This window comes from Opisthorchis viverrini (genome assembly GCF_000715545.1).
Source record: "Opisthorchis viverrini unplaced genomic scaffold opera_v5_134, whole genome shotgun sequence".
Lineage (NCBI taxonomy): Eukaryota > Metazoa > Platyhelminthes > Trematoda > Opisthorchiida > Opisthorchiidae > Opisthorchis > Opisthorchis viverrini.
The window spans coordinates 788,733-812,525 of record NW_008751778.1 but is presented as its reverse complement, the minus strand read 5'-3'; the positions used below and the strand labels follow the sequence as shown (position 1 = coordinate 812,525).

The following is a 23,793-nucleotide window of genomic DNA, read 5'->3' as shown; positions in this document are numbered from 1 at the left end:
ACTCCTGCAGTCTGCGTCCAATAAATTTCTGCGAGATGGTCCAAGTGGTTAGAGTGCGAACTTAAACCCGGTTCGGGACAAGGGTATGCACTGCTAATGAATCCTAATGAGAGCGAAACGCGAGACTCCTTCAGTTTGAGCTCATCAGAGGAATCATGTCAGAATGGAAGGAGAACTGTTCGAACAACGGGGATGAAAATCCCGCAGCCACCTAAAATGTCCCCATGATTCTTCGGTGTACCTCATGAACCCCTGTAGTCTGGGTCCAGTAAATTTCTGCGAGATGGACCAAGTGATTAGGGCGCGAATTTACTGATCGGAAGGTCCGTGGTTCGAACCCGACCTCTGCCTCTCGAGGCAGGTTGAGATACTGCCAGGTTGCCTCTCTGGGCCCCGTGGAACCTTTCGGTGGCATGGCAGCTAGGCATCGAAAGGGTGCTACAGCTGAACGATTTTTATTTTATTTTATTTGCGAAATTTTGCAACCTCAGTAGCTACTCTCTGACCTTCCATGCTATTCTCTAGAATAGCCTACAACGAAAACTGAAACCAAGTTCAAAAACTGTTGCGAGCTATCAGGTCACTTGATTCACTTGGCTGAATATCGACAGCGACGGTCTAAGTCCGAATGTCCGAATAAAAGTAGATAATAATGTTGTCTACGTGCCTTAAGAAAAAGCTGACCTTCTTTTGGTAACTTGGACAATGCGTGCTCCGGTCAAACAGTGTTCCGTTTCTTGTCAGAACATACTACACATAAGGTTGCCGAAAACTCCCCCAGCGGCTCACAACTGAATTCGCCCACCTTGAGGACCATCAAACACACGCAGTCCACGATGTTCCGTCAAACAGACACTCCAGACGAACACCAGGCTGCATACAAGTGGTGAAAAACGGTCATTTGAAAAGCAGGGAGGGACATAAAGGGATCCCATCTGAATCAATCGTTTGTTAGATCCACGTTAAACCCAACTTGATCGGCAAATCAGTCTGTGTAAAATTAGTCCCTTGGATAAAACTGAGCCTTCGAATTAATCCTCAACTGAGACACGCAGAAAATAGCAAGTTACCTGTCAGGTGAAGAAGGCAGGATGATTGGGCAGTTAGTACGGCTTGAAGAGAGGTGGTTCTGCTCAAATATCATTTACGTTCGCATCAAACTGTGAAGATATTTCGAAGGACAGGTTTGTTTTTCATTGCTGTGTATTTGTGGTTTTCTCCAAATCGCTTATTGGTTCATCAGTAACGCATTCTTTTTCATCAGCACTCGCCCTATCACTATCTACTGGCACTGTTTGAGTTCCAAACGCCTGGGTAATGTACAGTCAGCTTCGCCATTTGAGTCTCCCCACACCCGCAAACTACATCGAGTGATATTCAAACCAACTATGTGAAAATCGTAGTTATCATCGTTGATGACCTCAAAATGTGAAGCGTAACGCACCACTGGTTTTCATTATGGTCACGAGACTGGCGAGAAATATGTCTATTTCGCTATGGTGATTTCTGTTGCCCCATACAGCCTATTCCCATGAACATTCCTCCATCGAGGCCCACGCTACCGCACCTCGGGAACAACCGTACAGAACAGCTTGAAGAAATATGAATAAAAATGGCACACTTTGAACGATTTCGAAACGATTGTTCCCGACAAATGCGTCCAGATCAGTTTTCCGCTTGGCAGTTGAGACATAACCAGTGTTTGCAACTTGTCTCCAGACTGACACAGTTGTCAGCTGGGTATGTAGCGGACACGGAAACTCCTCTAGTTTCAGTGCAGTCTTCCTGAATCGGAGTCAAAGGTCTAAGCAATTCCGACAAGTTTCGATCGACGACCTCACATTCTTTTTGTGATTAAAATATCATCTATTATTTTCCTGTGAAATACAACTACTAATCTAGAAGAGCATCACGCAGTTGGACACCGATTTTCCCGTAATTCAAAATAGAAGGAAAAAAACAAATAGTCCTCACGAGCTTCCAATGGCAGCTTATTTGTTTTTATTTAGCCCTGATTTTTTGTCGGAAGTTCTGAAGATATCCAACGAAAAATGAGACACATTGGGTGGGGTTATCTCTCCCACTACTCTCCAGTTAGACGGCTTCCAAGATCTCACGTGCAGATAGATAAATAATGATTTGATTTCGATCACCATTGCCAAGTAGGGAAACCCTTGTTTAATGCCCTTGTGGAGACATTCACACTACACCGCAAGTAGAAATCTAGAGCTGCGTAGTACGCCAACTCTGGGGACAAATGGACAAACGTAATGAAATCAAGCAAATGCGTATCAATCAGAATGACAGGTAACTGACTGACCAGATTGATTAACGGCGGAGTGTTTGCGTCGCTCTTTTCTCCTCTGTCCGGTTGAACACACCGCACGGGAACAAGACAACAGTCATCGTGATGAAGAAAACTGTAAAAAAAAAAGCGTTGTGCGGTTTTCGTAATTAATCCTACGAGCCTATGTCGAGGAAATTATCCCGATCAAAACGAAAGTGAGCGTTGTAGCAGTCTACACGTAATCGTGCGTTGAGAGGCCTGAAAAGTCGTAACAACTGTCAGTGTAAACGCACTGTCTAATCGGATACGAGTGCATACACCGTCGATACCTAAATACGTGCCATGTGTCGCAAACTCGAAGCGCACACTTGTTATGAGATCCCAATGACGGCTGAGTAGTGCCAGGCTATCGAGGTCTAACCGAAGGGGAACCGTCGATACCTAAATACGTGCCATGTGTTCACGTGTCGTAAACTCGAGACGCACACTTGTTATGAGATACCAATGACGGGTGAGTAATACCAGGCTACCGAGGTCCAACCGAAGGGAATAGAGTAGTCCTAACTTGTTACAAACCATCAGTTGAACCTGAAACGGCCAACAACACATATGTACGGAACAGGCGTGGCGAAACCTAGAACTTTCTGTCCACTTCTCCCAATATGCGAACGTTCAATTCCACGGATCCCGCACAGGAGACCACTTTTTTCAATCGCTTCGGTTGCTCTCAGCAAGGAGACAACTGAAAGAAAATAATTATATGAGTGGCGCAGCTGAGAATCATGTCACCGGACTCGTGAGCACTCCCGGTTGGTCAAACCTCCGCTGTTAGAAGAATGTCAAAAAGCAAACAGTTCATCTTGTTATTTGTTGGAAGAAACATATGCTCTTTCAGGACACCGAAGGGGTACCTTCATTGCCTCATCGAAACATACTGACTTAAACGGTGCCGCGACTACTCTACACCGTGAATCCTCTCCAGTAATCATCATCGACAGCATGACATCAGTGTTCAACACAGATGCTTCACTGCCGCACAACTGTGGTTTATTTGAAAGCCTTATTGTAAAGAAAAGAGTAAAGGTGGACGGGGAGGGGACTTAGCACTAGCTTACCACAATCATTACGAGGTGCCTACATCTTCAAACACTCATTCAGGCAATCTGGATAGAAACTGACAACAAGAACGCCACTGACATCGGTTGGCAGCCATATCTCGTAGTGTCTCCAACCAGGCACAGTGAGGATCACGCGGTCCCCATCCTGGAAGGCGAGTAGCACCGACAGCACCCAAGCGTTTCGTCATCTCCTTCATACTCCTCTGCCAGGTCATGGGTTGGCCACCTCTCTGTTTACGCCACTCCGAATTGGGTATGGAAAATAGTACTCTTTTCGGTAAACGATGATTCGGCATGCGTAAAACATGTCCCAACCAACGCAGCTTCTGGTGCTGGACACATTCTTCAATGGAAGTACCCGTTACACAACCGAAAACGCGCTTTCTAACTGCCTCGTTACGGATTCGCCGACACCAACCCACACGAGCTATGGTTCTGAGACAACGATTGTCGAACACCTGAAGACGTCTCAGTTCCGCTGCTCGAATAGGCCAACCTCTCCACAGAGATTGTCCAAGTGTTCGGACCATCGGTGGTGCGTAACAGTTGGATAAACTCCGCTAACCCGAACAAAGAGCACAAAACAACGCCTAAGAATAGAACTATGAATCTATGTCTTGCCTTGTGAAGTTGAGGGGAGGTTCCCAAATTGATAATGCTGGTGCTGTTTATTACCTGTAGAAACATTATTTACCGGAACAACTGTGTCAACACTAATCTCGTCCAAACTCCACCTGGTTTGTTTCAAACCGGTGTACTTGACCGCCAACCCCACGATGCGCGTTCTCACAAGGCAGGGGTTTGTTGCATTACTGAGCTTTTTTTGTTTCAGTTTCCATTGTTGACAGTGAGGATACAGCTTCATATGGACCGGTGCTGCATGATGTTGATAGCTTTTCATCAATATTGGGCTGAGTGTCGATAGGAATGTTGGCAGTTCAGAATGATAATCTGAGCGTAATAGGAATACGGAGCACCAAAATAAAAGCAACCTGGACGCACAAGGAATTTGGAGAGAAAACAGAGGCGAAAAGGGCACACAAGCAACAAAAGACCCATTAGAACACGAAAATATCAGACATCTCTTGAACTTTTAGGGAGATTCGAGCCCGCGACCTCTCACCTACTAGTTGAAGTATCTATACCATTTGATTAACGGTGGACAGGATATGGTGCCACAGGGCTTGCAATCGGGTAGTTCATAACACCTCACCACGCGTTGACTGGCACCTCAGGTGGCGATTTCCTAGATAGACGGCTAGTGCCAGCTGTGAGGCACCTCCCCTTCTGGAAAAGTGCTCACGGTTTGATGGTCAAGTCCTCCTGGGTATTCGTGAGATGCACGTCGCTGATGGTTCCCGGCTTTTCAGGACAGACTTATCTCAAATGCATGAGAAAACCACTGCTGGAAATTGGACATCTCCCCATGCTACCGCCAAATACCAGACAAACTGTAAGTGCGGAGGCAGGCGGCATCGCCATTTGGTGCGGCGCGGAGAGTATGAAAACGAGGATGGATTGAATATCGCGAAGCACCACGGATGTTTTAACAGGCCTGACACGGACCGTAGTGTCTAGACTCATAGTAAATCACGTCAACAGGGTAGATGGAGCTGTCACACCCAGGTTTCCCAGCTGACGATCGAACTAATCGCTTGACAGTCGAGACTTTACGTGAAGACGGATCACAAAGTCCCACTGTCTGTGCGAGTTGGCAGTTTGCTGGTTAGATCAGCGGTTTGAATCAACCTTTTGAGTCATAGAAAATTATATCTCAACATAGTTATTGCATTTAATTCTCAAAAATATTCCAAGAACCGCAAATTATAACCTCTCCATCTTCGTCACAAAGACGGATGCCCTCCACTGGACTCAACTAGAACCGCTGACAAGCTAGCTTTACTAACCCGTTGGTAGACCTTCCAGGGAGATTCGAATGAAACCGTTCAGCCGTAGCACCGTCCTGGTGCTTGCGTGGGACACGAGGAATGCATGAAGGTTGAAAGATGGTCAGTGTTGTATCTTGGGTGGCCGTCTATTGGTTACGCCTGAACTGAGCCTGCCAGACTACGCGATAAGGAGAAGATGGAGAACTCGAGACACGACTGCATTGTCAGGACAAAACATAGAGCTTCTGCGTAAATATATAGGATGACTAAATCGCCAAATATGGTCGTTCACTTGTTCGTTCTGTACAGCCAATGTCGGTGTTCCGGTCGTGAACAATTTCAGCCCCATTCCACTGGTCTTGACAGATGGTCAGTGTTGTATCTTGGGTGGCCGTATATTGGTTACGCCTGAACTGAGCCTGCCAGACTACGCGATAAGGAGAAGATGGAGAACTCGAGACACGACTGCATTATCAGGACAAAACATAGAGCTTCTGCGTAAATATATAGGATGACTAAATCGCCAAATATGGTCGTTCACTTGTTCGTTCTGTACAGCCAATGTCGGTGTTCCGGTCGTGAAGTTTCAGCCCCATTCCACTGGTCTTATGTTGCTAAGCCGCGTTTGGTGAGCTCCGCCAACGCACCTGCTTTCCGAACGTGTCGTACCGACGGTGACCTTGGGGATGCGTCACTCTCTGGACATATACTTTTTCCATGTCTGGCCGCATCCTGACAGCCAGGTTGTACACAAGGAAACAAGTGAAAAGCCAGGCTTATGTCCTGGACAAAGCTTGTGGTCAGTAACCTCGCACAAAGACGAATGGACCATCTCGGATCCTGAAAGACTGCAGTACTCACAAGTTTCGACAGGAAATCATCGATCTTCTAGGCAAAACGATCCGACGGTTCATTGGTTAATCCTTAGTGTGGAGGCAAAGGCCGGATAGGGGAACAAATGGTGTAACTGAGTCCCCGATCATGTGTTAGAAACGCTTGCCTCTGAAATCGCCTTAGCCAGCCTATTGTTCCGGTGCCCAAATGTATAGACGTCCTGTAAACCTTAAAATGCCAAAATCACACACCTGACCTGTTCTGTCCAGCGAGCTGAATTCTCTTCCATTCGAGATCACAGAGATGTTCCAATTTGGAACCTTGCGACTTCCGTCGCATTTGACTCAAGCCAACGCAGTCGATGTGTCAAAATCACCACCCATTTTTTATAGAACTTGTCTGACACTGGGATTTCTCCCCCACAGTTGAGAACGACAAATGAAGCACCGATCCAAGGCACCTCTTATATTTCATCCTCAAGGGATCCTCTTCTATAGATATGCATGCACAATGAGGGAATGAAGCGTTTCGAATAATATCAAGTCAACCGCAGTATAACGATCGTATATCTATCACATTTGTAAAGTCGTCGAGGTTTTCGTTCATTTTGGCTGCGTTTTCCAACTTTGACGTTTTAAAATCCCGCAAGTAGCGATCTTATAATGGCAGAACTTTTATAAAATTCACGAAAAATTGGTTCAGGGCCATCGCCAGAACAAAAACAGCAGAATGAAAGTGCGCGACGGAAAACAACCGGAACAATTCACAAGGTTAACATCTTTGCCAAATACAGACAAAAGCAGAAAAACTGGATTTTAAAAAAGGTAAGGAAATCACAGAGTAATAAGTAGTCTGTCAAGTTCCCGGGTGAACTGACCGAACAATATCACTGCGGATGAAGGACAAGACGAGATCGAGCGGTGTAGTGTAACGGTTGCAGTGTAGTAAGGCACCGATCTAACTGAATACGAAATCCAACCCGGAAGGGTCATCAGCGGGCAATTCTTGTCCCGAAAAGGCGAGAATTTGCCTCCGGTGTTCAGCAAACCTCACTGTAATAAGGGGAATGGAAAAAACAGAGATGATCGCAGCTACTAAACTGGAATGGGATGTAAACACAAGTCAAAACAAACTTGTTCAATGAGTAACCTACCAGCTGTGTGGAATTGACACAGGCAAAAACAGGTGCAGAAAAAGCAATTCCAGATTGCAAAAAAGACCGAATGGTTTTTCGACATAAACTCGTGTCAACATGAACTTTCACTGGTATAATGTGATAAAGACACGGGGTTATTCACAGAAAACGATGACCAGCTGGTTATGTTGCAATTCGATTCGACACCAGGTGTCCGTATCGTGATTTCCGGCAAACCTACTATCGGACTTTCGACCGTTTCGGATGGTACTTTTAGGGTCTTTTAGAGCATTTCTAGGCCTGTGCACCTCGAGTAGCACACGGTCACCAGGCCATCCTACCCTGCCTGACCCAAAAGCGTCGTTTCAATACGAAGCTAAATTTTAGTTCTTTTACAAAAGTAAATGATGATCGCTACCGTGGTAGCGCTGTAAAAAGTAAGAAAGCGTAGCTTGCAGCTAAAGTGACCACCCAGTAGTGCTTGGAGCGCCATCTTCTTCATATTTTGATCAACCAATGTGCTACTCTCGACATGGAAACATAGAAGGAATACAAAAATTATCAATCCTACATGTAAGGCGAATATCATAAAGTGAGTAAAAGTGAACGCCGCGTGGTTCAAACACGATGTGAACCGGACTTAACAACAATATTGTCGACACACGAATCATCGAATCCGCGACCTTCATGGCCCCTTGAAACGTTGAGCCTGACCCCCGGTTAAGAACCGTTGTTTGGCTGTTTACGCTCCAACCAGCCACAGTTCGAATTGTTCGTTTAAGGTCATCTGAACCGGGAAAACTCCAATGCCCAGTTTGGATTGCCGTTTTGTTCTGTCAGCTGCAGGGTACTAAGCTTGTGTTCTACACATCCTGATAACACTACTCACAAGGCTGCTGAAAACTATTCGACAGCCCACAGTCGGTTTCGCCCTTCTTGGGTCCCATCAGGTAGCCATCTTGGCAGGAGATCCAACTGAATCCGGCTGAATCACCCATCCGCTTCATCCAATTGAAGTATATGCGGTTCAATAGGACCACAATAACCGAGATTCAGCTGGATTCATCTGGGTCTTCTGTCAAAACCGAATTCATATCCTGATGACCGGTTTTCCAGGACTTTATACCGAAGCAGCAGGTCTAGAAAATGACACAGCTAAGGAAAACGGATGACGGAAATCAGCCTGAGAACACGTTGCACACCATGTCCCGTTTTCTCAGGACAGCTGGCCATCCGCATATATATACATATATACACACTCACAAGTGAATTGAAACGAAGCTGCATAAACGCTAATCGCCTGCTCGAAAGGTAACAGGTGGGAGTGAATCAAGGAAGGACACAGTTAAATAATTCTGCACATGACAACCATCGGTCGCTCCAGTTCCGGTCACTGGCAGCAGAATCACGCAACTTGGCAATCGACAAGCCCGCCCCAACCAAATGAACGTCCATCACTCTACCAGAGAGAGAGAGGGTACGCTGTGTCAAACAAAGCCAGCGCGAGGGAAACATGAACTTAATAGGGTGGGTAAGATAACATGACCCAAATCACGCGTGCCTGAGAATGAACAATAGCAACAAATTTAGGTTGATCGACGCGATGGTGTCCAAATTGTGGAACGGTAATACATTTCAAAGACTCGGAGTGCTGGAAACTGGGTTTGACTGGCATCAGGACACCTCACAAATCAAAAGACATATTACATTTAACTTGTGGTGAAATATCCATGGGACTGGCCAACAACCGGTGTGTGGGGGGGCGACCAGGCGAGAGAATGCTCTAACGGTTACGATCAAAAAATCGTCTGATCCACAGACAAGCGAAGCTAGTGGACGATGAATAACACGAGGCCTATCTCAAACAGCCAAATAAATGGGCGTTCAAAAAAAGCAAATTGCTCCGGTTCTATGCTGTCCGGCACTGCGAAGGTTGAGGCACTACAGGGCTGCTTCGTGAGTTGCTTATTAAATGTAACACCTCTACTGGTAGTGGCGTGAATTCGGAAATACCAATCATATTGCGAAATCGAAAAAATCGTTCAGCTGCAGCACCCTTTCGGTGCCTAGCTGCCATGCCACACGAAGGAGGCACGAGGGCTGGGATACTGTCAGGTTACCCAAACCTAGACAGGGGAATTCGGGAGGCAGAGGTCGGGTTCGAACCACGGATCTTCCGGTCAGTAAATTCACGCTCTAACCACTGAGAGAGACGAGTGCACAGTGCGCCAGCCACAGTAATATCTTGAAAAGCACTGTTTGGTTTTCCAGAAAGCGACAGGGCACCTTTGGTATTATGTTTCGGTTTGAAGAAAGCTTATGGTAATTCACACCGTTGTTGAAATGCGTCGTCTAATTGCAAAACCTTACGTGTTTTGAACAGTCCTTTGACTTCCAAACCACTTTCAGTAAGAGCCTTGTAGTCACCTTCCGGGAAAGAATTTGGCGAGCGTTTCACCACTGTCTACCTGTATCACGGCGATCGGAAAAGGTGTGAATCGTGCCTCGTAGTCCGACATGAATCCAAACACTGGAGAGATCGACTTTCCTATCCTCGTATCAGATGATCACACTATCTACCCCAAAACTTGCTGTCTTATCGGTTGAAAGTTTAGCTTTTATCTTGAACAAACTACCTTAGAAAACTTTGACTGTCAAAGTCAGCATGTGGGTATTGTCATGCTACGTGTGTGGCAAGCCACAGGCACAAGTGAGTTCAATGGATACCGTGATACTATTGAACTGTTGCTCAAACCCAAGCAAATGCGAATCCACAAATTCCGTAGTAGATCTCACTTTTCATGAGACGCAGAGCGGATTTACGATTTATGCCCTCCCATCAGTAGTCAGTCAATAAATATTCAAGAAAGTTCAGGAAGACGCGTTCAAGAGAAGATGGATGTTTAGTTTTTGTAAATAAGATGCAAATGAGAGTTTTGCTTCCCTGTCCAATAGTCTGTAAGTTGTCAGTTGGCATTTTTTTAAATAAGTAACTCCGCAGCGAAGACTTTCTTCCTTTCACCGTTAGCTCCCACAGTTATTAGCCCTCCTCTGGAAAAAGAACATAATCCAACCTGACGATCCTGCATTAGGAAGTCTGATGTCAGGTTATCTGCCAGCTGACTCCCGTTGATTTGGCACACAAAGGTGAGCAGCGTGTGAGCTAAGAACCCAACAATGAGGCCAGGTGTAATGCATTCACACACCGACGATGCAGACGTAAAAATACACACGCAGCACGAAAGGAGGGACTGAACCGATGAAAAACCACATCACACTGATCTGATAAATTCGGTGACTTGTTAATACCAGCCGTTTGTCCTCGAAAAAGGCTCGTCGAAGAGTCGGACAGTAAGTAAAATCACCGGGCACCTTCTGGATTTTTCCACAAAAACGCTTTTGCTTTATTCGATAGTTCATCCTGTGAAGGGGAACCAATCTATGTCGAAAAACCGAGGAGAATTGCAGTTATTCCATCCTTATCTGGAATCATCAGTGGCACGCACTCTAGAGCTTCGAACTCGCAACCGTTCGATCACTAATGACTGCTGAACAGGGGATTAAGCCACAGACGGATGGAATATACCACCATTTATCCTTCAAACACGGAATTCATATCACGTAGTCATTTGTTGACTGGCTACCGAATGGCATTCTCTCAGATGGAAGGTACATACGTCGTGTGATTTGTTCAACCTTCTGAGCTGCTTACGCTTTGGCGTATAATTTAACACGACATTTCCTCTGGTGAAAGTTGAACCATTAACTACAATACTCCGGTTCGTTGACGCCTATGGGAACGGAATCTCGCAGAACTGTGGAGATGTGGGGGCCAGCGATATTACCAGCGTCTTTCAGTCTGTACGGAGACCAGCCATCCCTAATAATCGAACATCACATCATTTGGACGGATGTGTCACGTGCAGGACACGGGCCAAACGAAGGCATACCCTGAGTGGTCAGAATGCCAGGCAATCCGAATCAAGCACCTTTGACTCGACGCTTCTCGCCCCCTCACGGAGATTCTGGTACGACCTGGTGGAACGCTGAATCTCCCCCGAAAAGTGCATTCCCTTCAAAGAGTTTACCAAGGGTACATATATAACAGAAAAATAACGGTGAATAGCCACCAAACCCCAGCATGCAGAATGCCCTAGAGCTGGGTGAATTAAGTAAAGTTGAGTAAATAATTCGGAAGGACAGCAGTGTCGTACAAAATGGAAATGAATCCCCACGGAAAACAAAGAAAACTGAGGTGTTTACAACGCTGAACAGCTCTCAAGTACGCATAGCCATTTTGCACCCCTGTGTACCAGTCAACCTGGTATTCACTGAAATAGAGACACTTTGCGGATCAAGCTGCTTATAGACACAGGTTAGATGAATCAAATTCAACATACCTTATACAAACTTTCCACTTTTATGACGACCGGCAATAAACCGTTTCTCTTTTCAGAAACAGATATGTCTGAAAACTATCCCCCTGCCCTGTTTACGTAGAGATTTCCGGGTGATCTGTCTGATTAAACCTGCTGACAAACGGTTACCAAAAGGACAACGAATGAACCACCCGGTTGACAGTGACCGACGTCAGCAACGTATCGCGATAACGCTTGAACAATCTCCTCCACTTCCACCCACGGTTCACTGTCTGCTATCTTATCAACAAAAGCATTGTTCCCAACTAGAGCTAAAAGTGCTACGGAATTTGAGCAAATGAGGACTAGATAGGCTGTACTTTATATACCACCGGTCAATGTCTTAAGTGGCCTTCCCAGTGAAAGATGAGAATCTCTTGTGAAGTATACTATACCGAAGAATGGTAAAAACGAGAAAATCAGCTGATGATGAGTTTCAGATGAGTCTCCTAAAGGTGTAATTTGCTTTTCTCTTCATATTTGGCGCTCAAATGCAAAGTGTGACCCATAGAAGATTCTCGGATAAGCCCCAGAAAAAGACAAAGAGGATAGTTCAAAAGTTTCCATCAAACCAATGAGTAGTCTCAAAGTGACCTAATCGATGAAGGCATTCGGTTTCAGGGGTTGCCAGCTGGTGTTAGAAACGTTGGCGCATACATAAACAGAGCTCCCCGAGATACGAAAGAAGCTACCCGAGCATCATTCTCCCTGGGGGAAAGAACCGTTCAGCTGAACAGAGCTCCCCGAGATACGAAAGAAGCTACCCGAGCATCATTCTCCTTGGGGGAAAGAACCGTTCAGCTGAAACACCTTTCCGGTGCCTAGCTGCCATGTCACCCGAAGGAAGCACGAGGGCTGGGATACTGTCAGGTTGCCCAAGCCTAGACAGGGGAAGTCGAGAGGCAGGGGTCGGGGTCGAACCACGGACCCTCCGGTCAGTAAATTCGCGCTCTAACCACTTGAGCCATCTTGCCCCTCTCTGGGAGAAAAGGGAAACTCACAAAAGCTTTCCATGAATGGCGATCCAGTGGCGGAATTCTTTGCACAACAATCAACTAATGATCCGACGGTGGACGGAGATATGTTCTGTTCGACCATCTGTACTTCCCTTACAAGTCGATCCAGTCGAGCTTGGACCTGCTGTGTGAGAAAGAAATCAGAAAGGGAGAGAATGAAAATCATAAAGCGGAAAATTTGGAAATAATGCGCTACAAAAAACGGTCATCGATAGGGTTGCCAAATTCTTGTGCAATATTACAAATAAAGAGATTGACTTGTTCGCGTCCTTTCAAACGAATGTGTCTCCTCAGCGAAACGTTTTCCTTACAAAATTATCGTCGAAATGAGGGATAATACAGCCTCCACATCATCGGACCATCGGCAATATGGAGAACAGAATCATTCGCCAAACAGAATCCTCACCTGTCTGAGTTTGCATGCGGCATACATTGGTCCCGGAACGCTTAAAATTGAAGGGATTAAACCAGGGCAAGGCAAATAACAGCGAAAGATGTTAGCTCAAACGCTCAACCCGTAGCCGGTGGGCACCAGCTTAGTAGCATCAGTTTTTGCGACAAGACAGCGTGCACGCTTCAATCCGACAGGTGAGGTGACTGTGTTCATCGGCCTCCTATGAGAGGATGTGTGAGTGTCTCAACGCTGCACTTTTCAAATGTAACCGACAGGATACATGGATTAATTACACCGGTCCCGTCTCGTGAACATCGGTATCCGTACCTAAATGTACGAGAGATCGGGCCACTCGATACCCACATTTGTTAGTACCAAAGTGTGGAATCAAACTGAAAAACAGTCGTACGGTGGCGTGGAGGACGAGTGACGATCAAGGAAATCGAACCCGTATTCAACTAAAATAAATTAATTCATTTGTAAAAAAACAATGATCACGGGGTCTTATTTGGTTCAGCGTGTTGAATAGAAATTTTGAGCCAGCTCAATAAACTGCAATCTCAACTTTAATTAGATTTCATGAAACAGCCAGTGAGTGAACGGTAATCTGAAAGAGGAGTCAACGTAGAAGCATGCGCAGCTTCCAAACCACCTTCCTTAATTCTGACCCAAGACTGAAAGCCTCCATTTGATACCGACCTTATGATTCATCTATTGAGGCCCTCGAAGCAACCTGAGAGTTCCCTATGGACCACACTAGACACCGACATAGCGCAGAGATAAAGGCACAAATTCTGTGATTCGAGCCAAATCCTTGCTTTTCGGATTGTTCCTATCTGGTCGGCTTTGGCCACATCCGTGCGCCCAGGGAGTACAAAAACTGAACAGTTCACCATGCACCTGACTTTGGTGTGGTGCTCAAAACACCGTAGTCCACTCTATAGGAGGTACGTAGTGGCTTGTACTAAAAAAAAGAACAGCGCTGGTGAGAAACCCGTTAAGACAGTCGACCGCCTTATTGAGAGTCTTCCAACAACTGTAGTTAAGAAGCGCTGATCCGCACAGACTTCGCATCCGCAAGGCAGGACGAAACGAATAGCGGATTGCCAAGCTGACCTCTATGTTGTGCTGCAACACATTCTTCTGTTTGAGGAAAGCCACTATGAGTGATGTGGCTTTCTACTTCGTCCTTGACGTTAGAATCAGCTGGAATGAGAACCGTTCGAAATGTATGTGTATCGAACGCTGTATTGGACGCACAACTCCCGATCCCAGAAGCACTGTCAGTTGTGGTCCAAGCGCTGCCGAGAACATCAATTAGGTAGGTTGTGTCGTTCGCAGAGATGCAGCCTGTATCGACCCAGTCACCCACACACTTGACTATTCAGCTCACTGTCGCTCACTGGATCACGGGACTTGTCTCTTTTTCATGCCCACAACCACGTCACATTAAGGTGACTCATCGGACATCGATTGTCTGCACCGTCTAGTGAGCTTACCAATCACTCACGTGCTGACGCAACCACGTACGCGCAAACGGACCTACATATAGGGAAACCGAACACAGTCGGCACAAACAGACTCGAGCGCGCGCAGGGAGCAAGGAGTCAGCCAAACACCCCAAGTCCACGGACAACTATGGAACACGTGTAGCACCCAATCTGCGGAGAAAACACGTTCCCTTCGTCCGGACATTCACCAAGGGACTCTCGCATACAATAAGTTCCCTTTTGACTTGCTCCCATTTCGAAATGTATTTATTTTTATACGTGTTGCAACCCTCCAGTGTCAATCATACTAAAAACTTTTATTAGTGCACATACACCTTCTGATTTGTATTATGGCTATCATCACCTATGCACTAATAGGGCCCACGATAACCTCCAGTATTCAGTCGACTCGTAAAAAACTTGGAGTAACGGATATTCCTGTTGGCCAGCAATGTCCATGGTAAAACCAACGGAATCCTCACCGCATACCACGATTCAGAATTTGGTGACGTAGTGTGACAAGAGCAAGCGTAGCTGATGTCTCATCAACAAAGTAACCACGATAAAACGACAGTGCCGAAGCAGAAAATAAAGCTTGACAGACAAATACGTTACAAAAAACCGTTCAGTTGTAACACCCTTTCGGTGCCTAGTTGCCATGCTACCCGAAGGAAGCACCAGGGGTGGGATACTGTCAGGTTGCCCAAGTCTAGACAGGGGAAGTCGAGAGGCAGAGGTCGGGTTTGAACCACGGACCTTCCGGTCAGTAAATTCGCGCTCTAACCACTTGAGCCATCTCGCCCCAGTAGGGTACAGCCGTATACCATACCTTCTACCGAAAGAACCCTGTTTCTAACCTCGAACTCCAGTTAGCGAAAGATCCGTGATGGACACGGAGGGTGAGACGACAACGCGAAGGGAATGTGATTAGTCTAGCCAGTGTGACCTCGTGGTTGGAGTGGATGTTGCTCTCTTGACGTGCAGCTGAAACCCCTACGGGATCCGGTAAGCAGTTGCTTCGGGGCAAACACGCTACCACTTCTAAACCAAATTGCCTACATCCGCTGAATTTTTCTTTCCAATACGTTACGATATGATTGATACCTTGGCAGTCAAAGTACTACAATGAGTAGCTCCCTCCCAAAAAGGACGTCAAAGAGAGGTCACTGTACTAGAGCTTATAACAGCATTGGCCGGCAGTAACGACCACCTGCCGAGAAAAGCCAACCTCCAACGGGTGATCAGTGTCTTCTTTCTCAGAATGGTCTCTTTTGAAGAGTTAGTGAAGCTATCTTCCTGGGTTCTCTTATGACGATAAGATTCTGTCCACTCCACCGTAAGTCGTACTTCCACCTCTTAATATGTATCTATTTAAGCACGAAAACACTGTCGTTCGTCACTTTGCGTTAGTTTTATGAACACTCGATTGCTGAGGTGTAGAAATGATCCGTGCGCTTCGAATTCGAAGACTGTAACAAAGAAACTGCTGAATAAGCATGGTGAAAGACCTACCAAACACTCACCTACCATGAAGTAATAAAAAGGTGAGTAAAACGACGGAAAATCAAAACGTTGACCTACCGTCTCCTCTGTGTCTCCACGGGGAACAACACATGCGACTGCATTTCTGGGACGTAGCCGCCGCACAAATTCAATCAGTTCGGAGTAAGACGCGTGAGTGCAGTAGAGTAGACGCACTACTTTCTCACACGGATTTCGAGATGGTACAAATGCGAAACCACGAGATTGGAGTGCGTGGTGCGACAGTCCAAACCACATAGCCGTCGGGATGATGGTGAGGGTAGGGACACACTGGATCGCCTCAGTCCAAGTTTCTTCGACGTTTTCATTTAGGTGGGTTGCAGGAATTGATGGAAGACGACCCCTTTTCCGTTTTTCGAATCGCTTGTGGTAACTGGAGCTGTTTCGCTGCCTACCTACCCGTCGTGCACCATGTGTGTGCTGATGATTTGAGGGGTGAAGGGAAGATTCAGAGCACTGTAAGTCATGCAAAACAGTTAGTGGAACAAAGTATTACGCTGGGAAGCACTCAGAGGTGAATCCGGAGGGCTCGGGTGGCATGGGACAAACCAGCCTGCAGTATAACAAACATTTACTGTTCACCCTAAGTATCCAACATGTGACAAACCTGATTACATTCATGAGTAGCTAGGTTACCCGCTAAAGTCAACAGTAGCTTCACTGGCCGAACCCCTAAAAATTACACACGATAGTCGATGGATAGAGCGTGATGTTCAGGTAAACCGCACATAGTTGAAGGTCCATGAGACCAGTCCCCATAAGTTCAGGCATTTCATAGAGGCACGATCGACGTTGATGGGTGTTCACTAACGCCTATCTGGCAGCCTGGATCAGTGTCAGAAAGCCCCTTTAAATGGGACCGTGGTACCGTTGTAACTTGCTCTTGCACTCGCTTGTTCGGGATATAGCTGTTGTGTTCCCTTCTGTGAGTCTTTTTTCTCCGGTACTAGGCACTGGAGCGGGTTAGCAGCAGATACCACAGGTCGGCGAACCAGCAGATATAACAATGTGAAAAGGATCGCGTGGCTTGAATTTTTCGAGCTAATATCTAATTAAATTCTAAATTCATGGACTTGCGGATACCAGATCATCCGTGAAGTTTCACAATTAACCATCAAAAATTTCACTCTTCACGGACTTAACTCACACCCTGACTTCGTACTGGGGAGGAAAGTAATCCGAATCCATGGGTGTGCAAACAGCCAAAAGTCGTTAGCTGCGCTCCATCATGTTTAAATCCAGGAAGCTAGTGGGACAACCCCCATCTATTGCTTCGAATTTCCGACTGTTTCTTATGGCACTATGCAGATGTGGCGCTAAAATTTGGTGCTCCCTGAAAGAATGAGGTCCCAAAGGTGAGGATTTTCAGTTAGAATCGAGGGTATTCTGTTCCGTCTCTAGACTTGGAGAAAATTACTTGAAAGGGGTGTTTATAAGAGGGCCAAAAGAAACCAATTCGGTGAGCGCATGTAATTAGGTCTAACTTTCGCTACTAACAGAACTCAAGTAGTTAGTAAAAAACCGTAGATTTTGCAGCTGCACCCGAAAAAGGCCGACCACATCGGCCAGGAGACGTTAGCCACCCAGCAGAGAGGAAGCGATATAGACAGAACAAGTGCTACTATTGCGTAGACAGCAACTTACTTTCCGTTCAGAACAGACATGTATCCAGGTTGCATCGGGATCTGAGCAAAGGTGAGTTGCCACCACATGCTCCGATAGGTGCGAGTACAACTCGGCCATTTTGGGACTAACATAGATCTAAAAGGAGAGAATCCACACAGAGTGGCTCACATTCCATGTCCCATTGTACCAATGCACAATTTTAAATTGCATAGATCGTCGAATTAATGTTAGCTGATCAGCAACGCATACATTTAAATGTTGATTGGTCGGGTTAGCGTACGTACATGTGTGTCACGTTCGAACGATTTCCGGTGACGATGTCCGGTGGCGATGACACCTTCTACACCTTACCATAAGAGAAAAGTAATTAAAAGCCGCTACTGCTACCAGAGCACACCTCTGGACACAAAATAGACTTCTCATCAGGTGAGACCAACAGGCTGAGGGAAAATTTAGCGTTACCAGTTTGAATGTAGGATTACTAACTTAATTAGGGGGTATCACAGAATCATCCTGCAAGGTTTCATAACAAAGGGTCACTGGAATGCGCTTTCTGCGCAATTGTCACAAGCGTTTGAAGGATGATAATCCTGTCAGCCTAACTGACAAAACTTGCTCATGTGTGACTACGTATGAACACTAGTAAACCTAATGGTTGCTTCTGGAGTGAACCATCGATTATGAGGACCAGTGATAAAACTGCTGCGTAAGCTGAGCCGCAATGTCTGTAAGTTTGATTCAAACTGAGTCTAGGACTAATTCGCCCGAAATTAATCATTCGAACATGAAAAGTTATTCTCATACCCCTGATTAGACCAGTTTTGTTTAGGCACACCTTGGCGGTACTTCATTTGGGGGGTAATATCGAGTTGAATAATAAAACACACAGGTACTTTGTCACACGTTCGAGAGGAAGGAGCACCAGCTAGTGTTGAGGAATGATTTCCGCTTGAATCGCACTGAGTACCCCTTCTCAGGACCGAACGATCTGTATCCCAACAGTGTACACATCACCTTTGCCATAGGGTGACTTTCTATTCTCCGGAAAATAAGGATCAACAAGGTCAATGTTACGGGGACAGGGAACGATAAATTCGTGCATCAAATCACCACACAACTCGAAAACGATCAGAACAATTGTGGTGTTCATAGAAGACATGGGGACCGATATCGAAGTCTCAGCCAGACGGAGCCATTAGTCCCTAATGGGAATCATAAGTTGGGCATGATAGGTAACTCAATCGATGGTAGATTCCCGTTGTCACGCTGCAGACAGGATACCCGCAAACCGATTTGAGCAGCCGACGTATTTTCACCAAGTATGATTTTTGGTCCGGAACGTAACGGCCTGAAACCGTTTACCAAAATGCTACGTCATCAATCAATCTATAACCACCCGATGAGGCCGAATGACAAGCAACGGTCACATACGGTTGGGTTTTCGAGATCCCATTACGCGTTTATTTTACAAACATAAGGCTTCCATATAAGCAAAACTTCGGAAAAGATCACTGACTAGTTATATATGAACATCCTGGGGGCGAGATGGCTCAAGTGGTTAGAGCGCGAATTTACTGACCGGAAGGTCTGTGGTTCGAGCCCGACCTCTGCCTCTCGACTTCTCCTGTCTAGACTTGGGCAATCTGGCAGTATCCCAGCCCTCGTGCTTCCTTCGCGTGGCATGGCAGCTAGGCACCGAAAGGGTGTTACAGCTGACTGGTTATCTAATATGAACATTCTGATGATTCGCAAGCAATCAGACATTCGGAACTCGGCTGGATCAAGAACAGCACGGCAGATTACACACAATAGTTAAAGTATTGGTGAACAGAACAAGTCCAACAGGGCGCAGATAAGACCGCAACGCATGCGCAGTTGACGCGCCTGGTGAAAAAAAAAACAATACCTTCGTGTCAAGATGTGTAGCAAGGGATTCCAGAAGATGCTCGTAGACGAAGTGTGTTCGAAGGCATATGTAAACAAGACATCGCCCAGTGAGTGACCCGTCAATCCTGCTTGGCAGTCCCAATGATTGAAGCCACTGGCGAATGAGGCGGACGGCACACCAGACTGCGAATTCCCGGGTCGGGATGTGAGACCAGGAAGGATGAAAGAAGGTCGTGTCCAGATACAGAGACTGAACACTGAAAATAAAGGACAAGGTTGGTGAGCGGCTGGCACAAACCGGAGGAACGGCCCAAAAAACTAGATAAAAGCAGGGCACGTGCTATTAGAATACTCGCAACAGGTTTTCTCAATCATTTAGATAAAAAGTAAGAAAAATGCCATATTAAAAGAAGTTTCAGATGGATAGTAAGATTCCATACCAACATATTTGTATCATGAACATCAGTTATTGCAACAAAAGTGTGATCCAGTTGATGTTCAACGAGCAAGCGTTAGGTGTCACTCGAGCGATCTGAAGCTAGGTCAGAGGGTGACGAAACAGTCCGTAGCAACGGTTTCAGGAAAAGGTATATATCGGTTCTATCACACACGTCATGGAATTATCATCAGTATGAAATCAGTGTTCAAAAACTGATGCTTCTGCAGTTCACGGTTGCACGTGGGCTGAGATACTGCCAGGGTGCCAACACCTAGACAGGAGGACGATTAGATTTGGTTCAAAAGCCCGACCTCAAGGCAGCTATTTGGCTAAAAATGCAATGTAGAGACGAAACACTTCGCTACACATGTTCCAAACTCCAACCCGGAGGACCAAGAGACTGTGCTTGTCAGATCTCTGACCATTGACGAAGTGGTATGAGACTGCGAGTGTCGCGCGGACACCCAGCCCAATGGGTCGCCGAGGTACACAAACTGTTACACCACGGTAAGGTCCAGTCTCTTCGTGACAGGCGTCACAAAATAATTGCATCTAAATAAACAGACCGACACGTGACAGACGGAAATCAAAAACACGGTTAACGACCGTGAGTAGTCCTCATACTAGGATGAAGGGTACAGGCGCTGAGCCAAAGGTGTGATAACACTGAACGAAAGCAATATCGATTGGAGAAGGAAAGTCGTAAACGTCGCTCGGAAGTGGCCTCACGGGGTCTTGTCAACGTAATCCGTGGTACCAGTTGAACGGTTTTCCAACAATCCGTTGAGTTAATTCAGTTTAGTCAACCACTGAGAGTATATGTGATTACCGCAATGGTTTTGGTCGCCTCTCTGCTCCCAGACGAATGAACAAAAAAGTAAAGAGGAAGTGTAGATTCAGGAGGTGGACGCGACTGAGTGATAATAAAGAACCATTGATTTCCATCGGTGAATACGGGCCTACAAGCCTCCGAACTTGCAGACAGCATAAAACAACGAGGCGAAGTCTTTGATCTAGATTGTGAACACTGCTCTGCCGCAAGACAGCCGATCAAACTGTTCGTCATCCCAATCCGTTCGCCCGGTTGAAAGTGTTCGTTCCATTGTGTCACATTCTGTTCTAACCCGAGTGGATGGCAGTCGTAAATGCCTTTTTTTAATGTTTGTGTTCCTAGAAAGAACTCATTGGCTTTCAAATCCCACCAGCGGTGAGGAGGAAAGCACTTGAAAACTGTCACAAATGTGAAGAATTCATCCACGGTATTGGTAAAAGCCACTTTCTCCGTTCTATTGTTATTGCAAGAACATCAGTGTTGTTGTTTACGATAAGTAATGCATTCAAAATCACTCAAAATGGTCGAAATTGCCACTCGCGCGTTGCAGTAAGCAAAAAGCCAAGATGTCTTTCGTTTTTATATGAGGACGATTCAAAAACCGTTTCCAAAAACACTGGTTTCTCCAGAGTAGTCGCCGTAATTTAAACCCCATAAAACTAGGAATAAATGAATGAAGCAAAAATGCATCCACCTATCACAATTTAGCTTACAAGCAATTTTAGGATACATACAATCGTAGAATAGCCAAAATATGGCCGGGATAGAACTGTCTTGAGGTTCGATCTCTAACTGACCACTCATGGGCCGCAAATGGCCAAGTTTCGTGTGGAGACGGATAGCTTCATCTAGAAATCTGTTGTTCGATACTATATCTAAGTGTCCTTGCACACCGACCTTGGGTTCCGAAGCACTAGCTCAATTACCGTGTTCTGTTCGAGAGACCTGAGACCTCGTAAGAATGCAAAGTCCTGAATAACCATACTTTTGATCATTATCAAACTAAATCACGAGACGTAAAGCTTAAATAAGTGTCCTCTGAGCTAAACACAAGTCCACCGCTGAATCAGTGTGTGTGTTATCTCCAAAAACCACGCCCAACGTCTGTCCGAGTCATAAGCCTCTTTATTTTTGAAGTATCTGAGGATAATTGGGCAAACTAGCTGTCCGCTTATCAACAGATTGGTCAACTCACTCTTACAGTGTGGAAAATCCAGCTATTTTATGTTTGGGCGGACGTTATTCCACCACTAGGTGACACTACGCTCACTAAGACAGTCGATAATTCAGGGACGAAGAAAGAATCTACTAACCGCTTTTACACGAGCATCCGAGTTATTCAGGCAATGTTAGGCGTGTATGCCAGTCTTAGAAACGTAGGCCTCTCATGAAGTCTACATTCTTCTTTCTACGAATCCCGAACAGTTGCTCGATATGACCGGGTGTTAGTCACAAGTAGACCTATTGTTCCCAGGGCTGGTTTTACGGTCTAATCCACGCGTGATGCTCTTGTGTATTCTGGGGCTGGAATATACAGTAATATTTGAGCTTACTGGTCTACCATGAAGACTCGACATAACGTATTTGAGAGAGTCAGTGGACCATGTTTTGGATGTTACCATATTTCGTTATTAGAAAAGTTTGACAAGCTGTATGAATTTACTCTAACCTTTGGATAATCATTAGTTTCAGAAAGGAACATCTTGCAAACGCTTCGACAGAAAGAATGGAACGTCTTGCAAACGCTTTGACAGATGCCTCACTTGGTGGAACAGAAATGGTCATCTCAGTGCTTCCGGCCAAGTTTACAACGGGAATGTCAGCGTGACTCAGCTGGGTTGAACGTTCCACGAAAAAAAACAATACAAGTGTACTGTAAGGTGAGTTGAGACCACGCATAGAGTGCAAAGATGTTGCTTTTTATTGTTCCCTTCCAACATGTCTCAAAGTTGTGCCACATTCTACTGTCGAGACGAACTCGCACAAACCACCTCTAACTTCGGAAACATCCCCGAATGTACTCAAAGATCGAGGCCAAGTTCAAATTGCCCAAGTCTCTCCAGTTCCCGATCCCGCCATTTCCTGGATCTCTTAAAAAAAAGCCTAGCCCCGTACTCCACTCCACAGAGCTGCACGATTCCAAACTGAAATCATCTACTCGGTCACGTCAAACTGTGCGACTTGGCACTTGAGACCTTTAGGACTACTTTTGTTTTTCGAAAGTAATGAGGTCCGCACCTCGCCTCAACTTATCATTAATGAATTCCATAATCAACAACATTTTGCGCCTTTTTCGGCTTATTCAGAAGCGAAAAATTATGCATCTCATTTTTTCGTACTAATCAAAGATCCAAAAACTTCTCACAATTAGAACGCCTTCATCATAAAAGGTAACACATCCAATTCCACTACCACTTCGACTACAATCCAGTTCCAACGCTATCCATCAACGCTCCCTAACGATCCGTAGTCGTCCCAATTTTCATCCTTTCAGACCTGCGGGTGTCATCAACGTCGTTTAATAATGAGTTTCATGGTACCAATGAAAGCTGCTGGCTGTGGCAAGAACAAGCGTTCGTTGGCCTATACAAGCACTCACACCAGGACATAAATAGTTGGTCATTTGAGTCGTTGGTACCACCAGACGCATAGAGAACCTAGAAGAGATGTGTTACATCTGTTACGCCTAGGCTTACATCTAGGTGAACGCTGTTGGGGATGTTAGCATTCCTGCGTATCACGTATAGCGCTCAGTGTCCAGTTGATACGTAACGGATGCATAAGACAAGGACCACACCTCAGCACCCGCAGCTCCTGAAACAGGCCAACAGCCAAGCACTACCTCGATAGACTAAATTATGCAAGGGGGAATGAATACTGATGCTC

The 23,793-nt window shown here is 45.8% G+C and overlaps 1 protein-coding gene across 1 annotated transcript in view; it reads right to left on the bottom strand.

Moving 5' to 3' along the window:
• Positions 1 to 6,487: 6,487 nt before the first annotated feature.
• T265_06086 (hypothetical protein) overlaps positions 6,488 to 23,793 on the bottom strand; it is a gene marked incomplete at both ends in the record, with an annotated part of 44,191 nt that continues 26,885 nt past the window's right edge. Inside the window, 4 exons of the mRNA XM_009171264.1 lie at positions 6,488 to 7,180; positions 12,683 to 12,821; positions 16,163 to 16,543; positions 17,768 to 17,884. Of these exons, the coding sequence (XP_009169528.1) occupies positions 7,086 to 7,180; positions 12,683 to 12,821; positions 16,163 to 16,543; positions 17,768 to 17,884 (732 nt within the window). The remainder of the gene's footprint in view (positions 7,181 to 12,682; positions 12,822 to 16,162; positions 16,544 to 17,767; positions 17,885 to 23,793) is intronic.